This window comes from Macaca fascicularis, chromosome 19 (assembly GCF_037993035.2).
Source record: "Macaca fascicularis isolate 582-1 chromosome 19, T2T-MFA8v1.1".
Taxonomy (NCBI): Eukaryota; Metazoa; Chordata; class Mammalia; order Primates; family Cercopithecidae; genus Macaca; species Macaca fascicularis.
The window spans coordinates 56,224,240-56,239,437 of NC_088393.1; the positions used below are offsets into that span (position 1 = coordinate 56,224,240).

Here is a 15,198-nt window from a genome sequence, read left to right on the forward strand (position 1 = left end):
AATGAGAAGAATTTGGGTGTTTTTCATCAAACTCAGGGGAGAATGAATGAGCTTATGCAATACTAGCAATGAATCCAGAAATTTTGAGGCAAACCTTGGGCAAGGACATTTTCTTCCATGGAGGTGTCTAGAGAACCTATACACAAAAAGGCAATGAGCAATGCAATCAAAGGCCAGTGGGTTATTGGTTGAACTGTTACCCAATGCCTAAAACCAACCTAATTCTCTAGGAAACTGGCTGATGATGAGGCTGAAGACCGCAGTGGAGTCCTGAGATTTAACACCAGGGAGGGGAGAATGGATCTATTTGTAGGGTATGCCAGTTTCCAAGGGTTGAATATCCCATCGTGGCAGGTTTCAAACTACCAACGTGAAGCCCCTGATGAGGGAGTTGGGAGGACATGTGCAGAAGTCGCTCATCCTACTTTCACCACACAGATACAATAGACATAAATAACCTCAAGGGCATAGACTGCTGGACAGTGTAGAAAAATGACTGGAAATTGGTATGTTTTCATATGTATTACTTTTGTTTTTAATATGATTGATTTAAATGCTAGCTTGTATCGTTTAATTTAGACTAATGGTTGTGTGGAACAACTTGGTTGCAAAGTCCCTGAAAATGGAACCGTCGGCTCTCATGATCTGGGATGCGCTGTCTGCATTTCTGCGCTGGCTTCCTCCCACCTTCTAAACCCCTCCTCAGCAGGCAGTCTCCAGCATGCACATGCGCCAGGAGAGAGAGTATAAAATGGCATGTTTACTCTTGCTGCTTTGCCTGTAGCTACCCGAATCCACAGCAAAATGTGTAGCCGCAAACAGCAACCAGTCTTAGGATGTCAGGCCAAGGGTCTCTCCATGCTTGACTTGCCTACACAACCCTTCTGAGAAAAGCGCTGTAAAGCCTTTCTCTTCATCCCGCTTCTCCAGGTACCTTCTCTTTTTAAACCTAATCCACGTGTCAATTTTTCTGGTGGTCTCTTTCACGTTGAAATAAACAGACGCCTCGAGGAATAGATCAAAGGCAGAGAATTTGATGGAGTTGGTTGCCTTCCTCCAGAAGGGATCGCCTGTGTTAGGGCAGATTTCTCTCCAGGGGCCTGACGCACCACTGGCTCACGCTGTAGATCATGGAGCCCGTGTTGGCTAATATTGGAATCACCTGTGAGTCTTTGAAAGCCCCGATGCTTTGGTGCCACCTCCAGACTTCTGATTCAATTGGTGTGGGCTGTGACCTGGGTATTGGGTGGTTTTTAAAGCTTCCCGGGTGTGGTCAAGTTTGGAATTAACTTGGAATATAAATGCATGCATTTTGTGCATTGGTGAATTACTGCTTCAGTCTTTGATTCCAACATCATATGATACCAATTGGAGCAATCAATTTAAGCCAGAGAAGCTAGCTGTGTCCACGTTGAACATGAGCACAGGACAAAGAGAAGAGGGAGAGATGCCAAGATATATTTGGCTCTAGGGAGCACCTTAGCTCCATTATTTATAAATCTGGATAAAGATATCTTCATTCAAAATATCTTCTATTTTTTGATAGTCTAGATCCGTCCTAAGAGAACTTTCTGTGATGACAGGAGTGTTCCATTCTCTGCTACACAGTGTTGTCGCCATGAGTGACATGTAGGTGTTCGAGAAGTTGAAATGTGGATGGTGCCACTGAGAAACCAAAGTTTACCTAAGTGTAATTCATACAAATTTAAATACCACATCTGGGTAGCGGCTACTCTACTGGATGGTGCAGCTCTAGTTTTTAATAACGTCGTCTTCATCTTCATCAACTAATTCTTGATATTTTTCATCTTTTTGTGACATGGGGATCCCAACCTCCAGTGTATCAGAACAGCAGGAATCTTCAGAGGGACAAGAATCAGGTAATGGACTAATAGGGAGAGGAGTGAAGGGCGTGTGGATTGATGGAAATGTTCTGTGGTTTTATGTGGAGAAGACAATTTAGAGTCTTTTGCGCAGTGAAGAGATCAGGAGTGATTTTCCTTACCTCGGCCACAGTGCACTGTGCAGTTTAAATGGGGACATGTAAGCCTCTCACCGCTGGGGCACGGAAATGCTCAGGGGAACCAGGGGATGGTCCTGGTGGCTGGGGACAGCAGCAGGGACTAGGAAGGATGCACGCTGTTTCACCTTGCAGAAAAGCTCGATCCTTTTCTGACCTGGACTTGCCTCACCAGCAGAAGCTGTCATCTGTTCTTTGGGGCCAGCAGAAACGTAGGTGCATTGGTTCCAGTCCTCAGCAAACGGTGCCTCCCACCAAAGCTGTCCAGCCTGGCTTCCCAGAGAGCCCTGTGGAATTTGGGGTATACTTTTAGTCACGACAGAGAATATTCTTGTGCCTTTCCTTGTCTGGATTCAAAGAAGCAGAACCGCATATTCCGGTCACTCTCTGTTCTTATTTGATATCTGTATCCCAACAGCATCTGTGTAATTCAGCCTCCAGGAGTCCTTCAGGCCATGCCTCTTCCAACTCTTTACCTCTTACATGTCTAGTATTTTCTTTTCAGGAGATATTTGCTCAGAAGAGAATCAAATAGTTTCCTCTTATGCTGCTAAACTCGGTTCTGAGGTTGAACAAGATTACACAAATCATCAGTTTCTGGGGCCTGAAGGAAATGTGGATGTTGAGTTGATTGATAAGAGCACAAACACATACAGGTAAGAATGGAAGATGCTGATGATTTGAAAACCGCTTTGATATAAAGGAAGTGTGTAGGCCGGGTGTGATGACTCAGCACTTTGGGAGGCCGAGGAGGGCGGATCACGAGCTCAGGAGTTCAATACCAGCATGGCCAACATGATGAAACCCTGTCTCTACTAAAAATACAAAAATAGCCAGGCGTGGTGGCACCCGCCTATAGTCCCAGCTAATTAGGAGGGTGAGAAAGGAAAATCGCCTGAACCCAGGAGTCAGAGGTTGCAGTGAGATGAGACCTCACCACTGCACTGCAGCCTAGGTGACAGAGCGAGAATTCATCTCAAAAATAATTAAATAAATAAAAAATAAAAATGGAAGTGTATCGGCTCCATCCCTTATGATAGCTAAAATTTCATCAATAATATGTTTATTCCATGTGCTGCGAAATTGATATTTTAATGTCAACATATACAGAATGCAGAAAATTGGGGCCCAGAGAGGTTAATGAACTCCCCAGCGTTTTCTAATGTAGTGAAAGTCGCAGATGGGTCCTGAACTTGCCTCACTTCAAATCCCACCTCCCTCTGCACATCGCTGCTTAAATCCAGTTCCTGGGGTTCTCCCGTCATGACATCACTCTGGCTCCTTTCAGCCTTCGGTTCCCCACTGCTGGCTGGTATCTGTGGTCGGCCACCGGCCTCGGCTTCGTGGTAAGGGATGCGGTCACGGTGACGATTGCGTTTGGTTCCTGGAGTCAGCACCTGGCCCTGGACCTGCAGCACCATGAACAGTGGCTGGCGGCCGGCCCCTTGTTTGCCGTCACTGCAGAGCCAGAGGAGGCTGTGGCCGAAATCCACCTCCCCCACTTCATCTCCCTCCAAGGTAATGCGGGGTGAGCGGAGGCTGTGGGGGCTGCCGGGGCGCGTGCTGTCTCACTGCTGTTGCGGTTCTCCTGCGGCAGGTGAGGTGGACGTCTCCTGGTTCCTCGTGGCCCATTTTAAGGATGAAGGGATGGTCCTGGAGCAGCCAAGCCGGGTGGAGCCTTTCTATGCTGTCCTGGACAACCCCAGCTTCTCCCTGATGGGCATCCTGCTGCGGATCGCCAGGGGGACGCGCCTCTCCATCCCCATCACCTCCAACACGTTGCTCTATTTTCACCCCCATCCCGAAGACATTAAGTTCCACTTGTACCTTGTCCCCAGCGACGCCTTGCTGACGAAGGTAAGCTGAGCGATTTAGGAGACCAGAGAAGATGACAATGATATTTCCAGGTTATCCCCTCGGCCCCTCCAGTGGAACAGAAAGGGCAAGGCACAGTTTTCATGGAGAGAACATGGATCACTCTCCCCGAGGGTCACCTATAGGTGCTGAATATTGAGCCACATGCAACAATCCCCATAGAAATTCAGGTCTACTGAGAAGGGACCTTCCTCTTCTGGCTCTCAAGGAGGAGATGGTTAGAAGAAGTAATAGCAGAGATTCTCTCACCAAATTTTATTTTATTTTATTTTGTTTCTGAGACAGGGTCTTGCTCTGTCACCCAAGCTGGAATGCAGTGGCACAATCTCAGCTCACTACAACCTCCGCCTCCTGGGTTCAAGCAGTTCTCCTGTCTCAACCTCCCGAGTAGCTAGAATTACAGGCAGGCGCCACGACGCCCAGCTAATTTTTTGTATTTTTAGTCGGGACAGGTTTCACTATATGGGCCAGACTGGTCTTGAACTCCTGCGACCTTAAGTGATCCTCCTGCCTCAGCCTCCCAAAATGCTGAGATTACAGTCACAAGCCACCGTGCCTGGCCTCTCACCAAATTTTAGACGGATAATATCTGAATGACAGTCTCACACTTGCTCACATCTCTAGGGTAACTCCTTCCTTTCGGTGGCATCTCCCTCTAGCGCATTTACAAAAGGCTGATGGTCCCACACCCTCTCTTAGGTTAGGGATGGAGCGGATGTGCTGCTTTCTGCACCTCCATAGCTGCTGTGTTTCCGAATAAAATGCTACTTCTGCGCCTCCAGCCTTGGTGCGAAGATTATGCCAGGAAGATTTCATTAAACTTTACCGTCCTGGCGCCTACCATCTTTGCATCCCAAGCACAAGAGGCGAGAGCATGCCTGGCTGTATTTAAGGTGGTAATTCTGGGTAATTTAAATACAAGAGAAAATTGGCTGTGCGCGACGGCTCTCGCCTGTAATCCCAGCACTTTGGGAGGCCCAGGTGGGAGGATCACCTGAGATCAGGAGTTTGAGACCAGCCTGGCCAACATGGCGAAACCCCACCTCTACTAAAAATACGAAAATTAGTTGGGCGTGGTGGCGTCTGTGGTTGGCAGGGTTTTTTTAAGCAGTTTGAAAATATGACTCCATTCTCTTCTGGTTTGTAAGGTTCCTGCTGAGATGTCTACCGTTAATTGAACGGAGTTTCCTTTCTAGGTGACTAGATGCTTTTCTGTTTCTGATTTTCGGATATTTCCCTTCACTTGGTGTTAGACAGTCTGATGGCTCCATATCGTGGTGAAGTTCATGTTGCAGGGTATTTTACTGGTGATGATTTGGGCCTCCTGTATTCAGACCTTTCAATATCTTGCTAGGCTAGGAAAATGTTTGCCAATTATTTTCTTAGATTCTAAATTTTTCCCTTTTTCTTCTCCCTTGGAAATACTGATGATTCATAAGTTTCGTTGCTTTATGTAGCCCCATATTTCTTTTTTATTTATTATTTTATTTTAGTCTGACTGGGTTAATTAAAAAGACTTCGGGTTCTCTCCTCTGCTTGGTCTAGTCTATGATTAAAGCTTTCCACTGTATTTTGTAATTTTTTCAATGAATCTTTCATCTCTAGATGTTAATTTTTTTAAGATATCTGTCTCCTTGGTAAATCTCTAGTTCACATCCTGAATGAATTTTCAGATATGTTTGTATTGGCTTTCAGATTTATCTTGCATCTCTTCTTGAGCTTCTTTAAGTTCAATCTTTTGAATTATTTATCTGGCACTTTACAAATTTCATTTTGATTAGGATCCATTGGTAGAGAATTGCTGTGTTCCTCTGGGGGTGTCATAACACCTTGATCTTTTTTTTTTTTTTTTTTTTTTTTTTGAGATGGAGCCTCGCTCTGTCGCCCAGGCTGGAGTGCAGTGGCCAGATTTCAGCTCACTGCAAGCTCCGCCTCCCGGGTTTACACCATTCTCCTGCCTCAGCCTCCCGTGTAGCTGGGACTACAGGCACCTGCCACCTCACCCGACTAGTTTTTTTGTATTTTTTTAGTAGAGACGGGGTTTCACTGTGTTAGCCAGAATGGTCTCAATCTCCTGACCTGGTGATCCACCCGTCTTGGCCTCCCAAAGTGCTGGGATTACAGGCTTGAGCCACCGCACCCAGCCCACCCTGATCTTTCATACATCCATTACTGTAATGCTGTGTCCCCACCCAAATCTCATTTTGAATTGTAGCTCCCATGATTCCCACGTGTTGTGGGAGGTGATTGAATAATGAGGGCAGGTTTTTCCTGTGCTGTTCTCGTGATAGCAAATAAGTCTCACGAGATCTGATGGTTTTATTTATTTATTTTATTTTATTTTATTTTATTTTTTTTGAGACAGAGTCTTGCTCTGTCACCCAGCCTGGAGTGCAGTGGCCGGATCTCAGCTCACTGCAAGCTCCGCCTCCCGGGTTTACACCATTCTCTTGCCTCAGCCTCCTGTGTAGCTGGGACTACAGGCGCCCGCCACCTCGCCCAGCTAGTTTTTTTTGTATTTTTTTTTTTTTTGAGACAGAGTCTTGCTCTGTCGCCCAGGCTGGGGTGCAGTGGCCGGATCTCAGCTCACTGCAAGCTCCGCCTCCCGGGTTTAGACCATTCTCCTGCCTCAGCCTCCCGAGTAGCTGGGACTACAGGTGCCCGCCACCTCGCCCGGCTAGTTTTTTGTATTTTTTAGTAGAGACGGGGTTTCACCGTGTTAGCCAGGATGGTCTCGATCTCCTGACCTCGTGATCCGCCCGTCTCGGCCTCCCAAAGTGCTGGGATTACAGGCTTGAGCCACCGCGCCCGGCCTTTTTTTGTATTTTTTTAGTAGAGACGGGGTTTCACCGTGTTAGCCAGGCTGGTCTTGATCTCCTGACCTTGTGATCCACCCGTCTCAGCCTCCCAAAGTGCTGGGATTACAGGCTTGAGCCACTGCGCCCGGCCGATCCGATGGTTTTATAAAGGGGAGTTTCCTGCAAAGGATCTCTCTTGCCTGCTGCCATGTAAGATGTGACTTTGCTCCTCCTTTGCCTTCCACCATGATTGTGAGACCTCCCCAGCCACGTGGAACTGTGAGTCAATTCAATTTCTTTCATTTGTGAATTACCCAGTCTTGGGCAGTCCTTTATAGCAGCGTGAGAACGGACTAATACATGTATTCAACAAATATTTATTGTGTACTTTATATATTCCAGGTGCTATTTTAGGGGATGGGGATGCATCAGTGAAGAAATAGTGAAAAACATGACAACCTAAGATGTTACATGGAATGTTCATGCTATGGGAAAAATATATGTGTGTATAGTAAAACTCTAAAAAATAAAGAATGCTGTTCTATTCTTTGAAAATAAGTACAGCAGTATGTCTCTCAACGTCTGCAGAAATCGGTCCATAAAGATAACCTTGCCAATATTATAGTGAAATCTTTGGTTCTTATACTTCCAATCTGTTGTTGTTATAATTTACATTGAATATATCGGTTCATTTAAAATAATCATTTATCAGAGATGGCAGGATACATCATGTCTTTCCTCCGTCAGTTTCTTTTTATCCTTCTGGAGTTGGTTCTCTTTATAGGCATATGTGTGATGCCTCCTGGATAGGTCTCCACATCCCTTCTTTGCTTCATCCCCATCATGATTTCATCTCTTTGCTCAATACAACTTGAATTTTTTTCTTTTATTTAATCTTCCAGGCCCAGTTTAAGTTTCAGCTTTGCCCATCCTTTCTTCATCAATATCACTGATATTTTTAAATTAATGTAATATGCACATAATATATTGCTCCATAATTTTCAGAGTGGACACGCCCATGTATCCAGCACCAGAACAAGATACAGAACATCTCCAACTTCTCTGAGGCCCCCTTGAACCCTCTCCCAGTCATTACCCCAAGGGTGTCTAACAGCTGGACTAGTAATGCCACCTACTGTCAATTGCTTTTAGTTTAAATTCTTGCTCGTTATTTCCATAAAGTCTCTATTGAGTTGCCCCTGAGACTTCTGAAAGGTTTTCTTATTGTTTGAATTCCATTCTATGTCTTTGCTGGCAGCTCAGATAGTTCTGAGGTCTTACCTTCTGCTCCAGCTGCTGGGCCTCTCAGAGGGGACCTCACTCTTCTGTATCTGCTCCCCGGTGCTCAGGTGGCCGAGCATCCACAGCAGCCGTGTGATGGAGAGAAGTGACATCTCTACCCTCACCCATCAGAGACGTGTTCACAGACACAGCCGAGCTACCAGTCCTCGGCTGAGGCACCAAAAGGAAGTCCCTTTGTCCTTGGGTTTTATAAGTCCCCTGGCCAAACTCTCCACAGTGTAAAAATAAAATCAAACTGTACAGGAGTTTATGATAAGTTTACCATTCACAAGAAACCCTTTGGCTCTGAGATGTCCATCAGCAAAATGTTAATACCATGTCTATTTTGCATAGAGGCATGTTTACATCTATCTAGTTTATCACTCTACCATCTATCTGTATATTTATCTCTGTGTGTGCTTCTGGGTGTTGGCTCCATGGATGTGTCCACTGTGAAAATTATGGAGCAATAAATTATTTGCCTATTTTATTAATTAAAAATGTAATCTATCAATCATCTCTCTTTTTTTTTTTTTTTTTTTTTTGAGATGGAGTCTTACTCTGTCACCCAGGCTGGAGTGCAGTGGCGAGATCTCAGCTCACTGCAACCTCTGCCTCCTGGGTTGAAGCGATTCTCCTACCGCAGCCTCCCAAGTAGTTGGGATTACAGACGTGCGTCGCCATGCCCAGCTCATTTTTGTATTTTTAGAAGAGACAGAGTTTCACCATGTCGGCCAGGCTGATCTTGAACTCCTCACCTTAGGTGGCTCACCTGCCTCGGCCTCCCAAAGTGCCGGGATTACAGGTGTGAGCCACCACGCACAGCCCTATCCTCTCAATCTTTACATCAACTGAATCATATCCTACATGCTACTTAATACAATATATAGAAAACTTTTATGCCACTATTTGTGCTTATTTCTTTTTCTGTGTGCTTTCTAATGTTTCTCCCCCTTATTCCTCAGATGATAGATGATGAGGAAGAGCGCTTCTGTGGTGTGCGTCTACAGACTTCACCCCCAGTGGAACCCCTGACCTTTGGTGCCCATTATAGTGTGTCTAATTCTGCTCATCTGGAAATAATACCCACGGTTGGTAGAATTCAAATCTAACACAGCAGATTTCAGAATGTTTTGTACTTTTGAAACAAATAGAAGAATTTTAGCAAAATGCAATTTTTTTCATTAATCATGAATGCAAAGTTTTTAAAAAATTGAAAATACAGGAAAACAGTCTTAATCAAATTAAATATTTCCAAAACCTTAACACAGGCAGAGGTAACATTTTAGCATTTGGGGTACTTACATTGTGATTAAAAGTGTACATTTAGTTATCTGAATTGAAGTTTCCACTTTTCTGTTATGGTTCCCTGCAGGCCTGACATCTTGCCTAGCTAAGTCACTTAACAAATATTTGTTGAGATGTTTGAATGAAGAAATATAATATCTTGGCTGGGCTCAGTGGCTCATACCTGTAATCCCAGCACTTTGGGAGGCCGTGGCAGGCAGATCATGAGTCAAGAGTTCAAGACCAGCCTGACCAACATGGTGAAACCCCTTCTCTACTAAAATACACAAAAAATTAACCAGGTGTGGTGGTGCACACCTGTAATCCCAGCTACTCAGGAGGCTGAGGTAGGAGAATCACTTGAACCCAGGAGCTGGAGTTTGCAGTGAGCCGAGATAGTGCCACTGTACTCCAGCCTGGGCGAAAGAGTCGGACTCCATCTCAAAAACAAAAACATAAAATTAGAAAAGTAAAAGAAATATATTTTATATTATATGTTACATTTTTGTATTTTTTACTGGAGATTACTGTATATTTCTGCACAATTGAAATTATTCCTACATATTATTTTAATAGGACATAATATGCCATGTAGCTAAAACCCTAGAGCTTTTAAAAATCACTTCATTATTATTCAGCATAGTTGAGTTCCTTATAGTTTCTCATAACAAGTGCCCTGGCAATAAATATTTCAACATACAGTTTTGCATTTTTCATGTGCAGCTAGGGTGCCCGAAGAGAAATGACTGATTCAAAGAGAACTCACCAAGTTAAAGCTAGTGCATTTCCAAAGAGATTTTCAAAGATTTCTCACAATATAAGTTCTCAAGAATAAAGGACAAGATTATCCAACAAAATATCCATCTCTAGAATAAAGTATCAAAATTTAATTGTTTTCCAATTTGAATGGGAAAAAAAATGCATCTCAGTCCATTTTATTTTTTGTTATTGTTGTTTCTTTACTTTTTTGAGGCAGAGTCTCACTCTGTCTCTCAGGCTGGGTGCTCACAGCAACCTCCTCCTCCCTGGTTCAAGGGATGCTTGTGCCTCAACCTCCCAAGTTGCTGAGATTACAGGGGTGCGCCACCATGCCCAACTAATTTTTTGTATTTTTAGGAGAGATGGGGTTTCACCATGTTGCCCATGGCTGGTCTCGAACTCCTGACCTCAGGTGGGGCCCACCTGCCTCTGTAGACTCCACCTCTTGGGGCAGGGCATAGCTGAACAAAAGGCAGCAGAAACTTCTGCAGATTTAAATGACCCTGTCTGACAACTCTGAAGAGAACAGTGGTTCTCCCAGTGAGATGTTTCAGCTCTGCCTACTCAAGTGGGTCTCTGACCCCCATGTAGCCCAACTTGGAGACACCTCCCAGGAGGGGCTGACTGACACCTCATACAGCCAGGTGCCCCTCTGAGATGAAGCTTCCAGAGAAAGGATCAGGCAGCAATATTTGCTGTTCTGCAGCCTCCGCTGGTGATACCCAGGTAAACAGGGTCTGGAGTGGACCTCCAGCAAACTCCAACAGACCTGCAGCTGAGGGACCTGATTATTAGAAGGAAAGCTAACAAACAGAAAGGAATAGCATCAACATCAACAAAAAGGACATCCACACCAAAACCTCATCTGTACGTTACCATCATCAAAGACCAAAGGTAGATAAAACCACAAAGATGGGGAGAAACCAGAGCAGAAAAGCTGAAAATTCTAAAAACCAGAGCGCCCCTTCCCCTCCAAAGGATCGCAGCTCCTCGCCAGCAATGAACAAAAAAGGACAGAAAATGACTTTGATGAGTTGACAGAAGTAGACTTCAGAAAGTCGGTAATAACAAACTTCTCCAAGCTAAAGGAGCATGTTCTAACCCATCGCAAGGAAGCTAAAAACCTTGAAAAAAGATTAGATGACTGGCTAACTAGAATAAACAGTGTAGAGAAGACCTTAAATGACCCGATGGAGCAGAAAACTATGGCACGAGAACTATGTGACGCATGCACGAGCTTCAGAAGCCAATTCAATCAAGTGGAAGAAAGGGTACCAGTGATTGAAGATCAAATGAATGAAATGAAGCAAGAAGTTTAGAGTAAAAAGAGTAAAAAGAAAAGAACAAAGCCTCTAAGAAATATGGGACTATGTGAAAAGACCAAATCTATGTCTGATTGGTGTACCTGAAAGTGAGAGGGAGAATGGAACCAAGTTGGAAAACACTCTGCAGAATATTATCCAGGAGAACTTCCCCAACCTAGAAAGGCAGACCAACATTCAAATTCAGGAAATACAGAGAATGCCATAAAGATACTCTTCGAAAAGAGCAACCCCAAGACACTTAATTGTCAGATTCACCAAGGTTGAAATGAAGGAAAAAATATTTAGGGCAGCCAGAGAGAAAGGTTGGGTTACCCACAAAGGGAAGCCTATCAGACTAACAGCAGGTCTCTCGGCAGAAACCCTACAAGCCAGAAGAGTGTGGGGGCCAATATTCAACATTCTTTTTTTTTTTTTTTTTTTTTTTTTTGAGACGGAGTCTCGCTCTGTCACCCAGGCTGGAGTGCAGTGGCCGGATCTCAGCTCACTGCAAGCTCCGCCTCCCGGGTTCACGCCATTCTCCTGCCTCAGCCTCCCGAGTAGCTGGGACTACAGGCGTCCGCCACCTCGCCTGGCTAGTTTTTTGTATTTTTTAGTAGAGACGGGATTTCACCATGTTAGCCAGGATGGTCTCGATCTCCTGACCTCATGATCTGCCTGTCTTGGCCTCCCAAAGTGCTGGGATTACAGGCTTGAGCCACCGCACCCGGCCTCAACATTCTTAAAGAAAAGAATTTTCAGCCGGGCGCGGTGGCTCAAGCCTGTAATCCCAGCACTTTGGGAGGCCGAGACGGGCGGATCACGAGGTCAGGAGATCGAGACCATCCTGGCTAACACGGTGAAACCCCGTCTCTACTAAAAATACAAAAACTTAGCCGGGCGAGGGGGCAGGCGCCTGTAGTCCCAGCTACTCGGGAGGCTGAGGCAGGAGAATGGCGTGAACCCGGGAGGCGGAGCTTGCAGTGAGCTGAGATCCGGCCACTGTACTCCAGCCTGGGCTACAGAGCAAGACTCCATCTCAAAAAAAAAAAAAAAAAAAAAAAAAAAGGAAAGAATTTTCAACCCAGAATTTCATATTCAACCAAACTAAGTTCATAAGTGAAGGAGAAATAAAATCCTTTACAGACATGCAAATGCTGAGAGATTTTATCACCACCAGGTCTGCATTACAAGAGCTCCTGAAAGAGGCACTAAACATGGAAAGGGACAACCAGTACGAGCCACTGCAAAAACATGCCAAATCGTAAAGACCATTGATGCGAGGAAAAAAGTGCATCAACTAACAGGCAAAATAACGAGCTAATATTATAATGACAGGATCAAATTCACACATAACAATATTAACTTTAAATGTAAATGGGCTAAATGCCCCAATTAAAAGACACAGACTGGCAAATTGGATAAAGAGTCAAGACTTATCATGTGCCGTATTCAGGAGACCCATCTCACATGCAGAGACACACATAGGCTCAAAATAAAGGGATTGAGGAAGATCTACCAAGCAAGTGGAAAGCAAAAAAAAAAAGCAGGGGTTGCAATCCTAGTCTCTGATAAAACAGACTTTAAACCAACAAAGATCAAAAGAGACAAGGCCATTACATAATGTTAAAGGGATCAATTCAACAAGAATAACTAACTATCCTAAATATATATGCACCCAATACAGGAGCACCCAGATTCATAAAGCAAGTCCTGAGAGACCTAAAAAGAGACTTAGACTCCCACACAATAATAATGGGAGACTTTAATACCCCACCGTCAATATTAGACAGATCAATTAGACAGAAGTTTAATAAGGATATCCAGGACTTGAACTCAGCTCTGCACCAAGCAGACCTAATAGACATCTACAGAACTTTCCACCCCAAATCAACAGAATATACATTCTTCTCAGCACCACGTCGCACTTATTCCAAAATTGACCACATAGTTGCAAGTAAAGCACTCCTCAGAAAATATAAAAGAACAGAAATACAACAAACTGTCTCTCAGACCACAATGCAATCAAATTAGAACTCAGGATTAAGAAACTCACTCAAAACCGCACAACTACGTGGAAACTGAACAACGTGCTCCCGAGTGACTACTAGGTAAATAATGAAATGAAGGCAGAAATAATGATGTTCTTTGAAACCAGTGAGAACAAAGACATAGAATCTCTGGGACACATTTAAAGCAGTGTGTAGAGGGACATTTATAGCACTAAACGCCCAGAAGAGAAAGCAGGAAATATCTGAAATCGACACCCTAACATCACAATTAAAAGAACTAGAGAGGCAAGAGCAAACACATTCAAAAGCTAGCAGAAGGCAAGAAATAACTAAGATCAGAGCAGAACTGAAGGAGACAGAGACACAAAAATCCCTTCAAAAAATCAATGAATCCAGGAGCTGGATTTTGGAAAGATCAACAAAATTGACAGACTGCTAGTAAGACTAATAAAGAAGAAAAGAGAGAAGAATCAAGTAGATGCAATAAAAAATGATAAAGGAGATATCACCACTGATCCCATGGAAATACAACCATCAGAGAATACTATAAACACCTCTACACAAATAAACTAGAAGATCTAGAGGAAATGGAAAAATTCCTGGACACATACACCCTCCCAAGACTAAACCAGGAAGAAGTTGAATCACTGAATAGACCAATAGCAGGCTCTGAAATTGAGGCAATAATTAATAGTCTACCAACCAAAAAAAGTCCAGGACCAGACGGATTCACAGCCCAATTCTACCAGAAGTACAAAGAGGAGCCGATACCATTCCTTCTGAAACTATTCCAATCAATAGAAAAAGAGGGAATCCTCCCGAACTAATTTTATGAGGCCGGCATCATCCTGATACCAAAGCCTGGCAGAGACACACACACAAAAAAGAGAATTTTAGACCAATATCCCTGATGAACATCGATGCAAAAATCCTCAATAAAATACTGACAAACCGAATCCAGCAGCACATCAAAAAGCTTATCCACCAAGATCAAGTTGGCTTCATCCCTAGGATGCAAGGCTGGTTCAACATACACAAATCAATAAACGTATTCCATCACATGAATAAAACAAATGACAAAAACCAAATGATTATCTCAATAGATGCAGAAAAGGCCTTCGACAAAATTCAACAATGCTTCATGCTAAAAACTCTCAATAAACTAGGTACTGATGGAACGTATCTCAAAATAATAAGAGCTATTTATGACAAACCCACAGCCAGTATCATACTGAATGGGAAAAAACTGGAAGCATTCCCTTTGAAAACTGGCACAAGACAGGGATGCCCTCTCTCACCACTCCTATTTAACATAGTGTTGGAAGTTCTGGCCAAGGCAATCAGGCATGAGAAAGAAATAAAGGATATTCAATTAGGAAAAGAGGAAGTCAAATTGTCCCTGTTTGCAGATGACATGATTGTATATTTAGAAAACCCCGTCGTCTCAGCCCTAAGTCTCCTTAAGCTGATAAGCAACTTCAGCAAAGTCTCAGGATGCAAACTTAATGTGCAAAAATCACAAGCATTCCTATACACCAATAACAGACAAACAGATAGCCAAATCATGAATGAACTCCCATTCACAATTGCTTCAAAGAGAATAAAATACCTAGGAATCCAATTTACAAAGGATGTAAAGGACCTCTTCAAGGGGAACTACAAACCACTGCTCAACGAAATAAAAGAGGACACCAACAAATGGAAGAACATTCCATGCTCATGGATAGGAAGAATCAATATAGTGAAAATGGCCATACTGACCAAGGTAATTTATAGATTCAAAGACATCCGCATCAAGCTACCCATGACTTTCTTCACAGAATTGGGAAAAACTACTTTAAAATTCATATGGAACCAAAAAAGAG

At 43.7% G+C, this 15,198-nt stretch overlaps 1 protein-coding gene across 35 annotated transcripts in view; it reads left to right on the plus strand.

Moving 5' to 3' along the window:
- The window catches only part of LOC101925999 (caspase recruitment domain-containing protein 8), a 90,528-nt gene that overhangs the window by 59,071 nt on the left and 16,259 nt on the right, over window positions 1–15,198 (plus strand). For 16 of the 35 annotated variants that reach the window (XR_012427806.1, XR_012427797.1, XR_010583087.2 and 13 more), the window contains 5 exons: window positions 1,840–1,880; window positions 2,526–2,676; window positions 3,309–3,538; window positions 3,618–3,877; window positions 8,940–9,065. Coding sequence is in view for 25 of the 35 variants with exons in the window: in XM_074024023.1 (XP_073880124.1) it covers window positions 1,840–1,880; window positions 2,526–2,676; window positions 3,309–3,538; window positions 3,618–3,877; window positions 8,940–9,065 (808 nt within the window). In the remaining 10 variants the exon portion in view is untranslated. Of the gene's footprint in view, window positions 1–230; window positions 1,881–2,525; window positions 2,677–3,308; window positions 3,539–3,617; window positions 3,878–8,939; window positions 9,066–15,198 lie in introns of all 35 variants that reach the window. The other 19 variants (XR_012427808.1, XM_074024032.1, XM_074024035.1 and 16 more) reach the window with 5 other exon arrangements.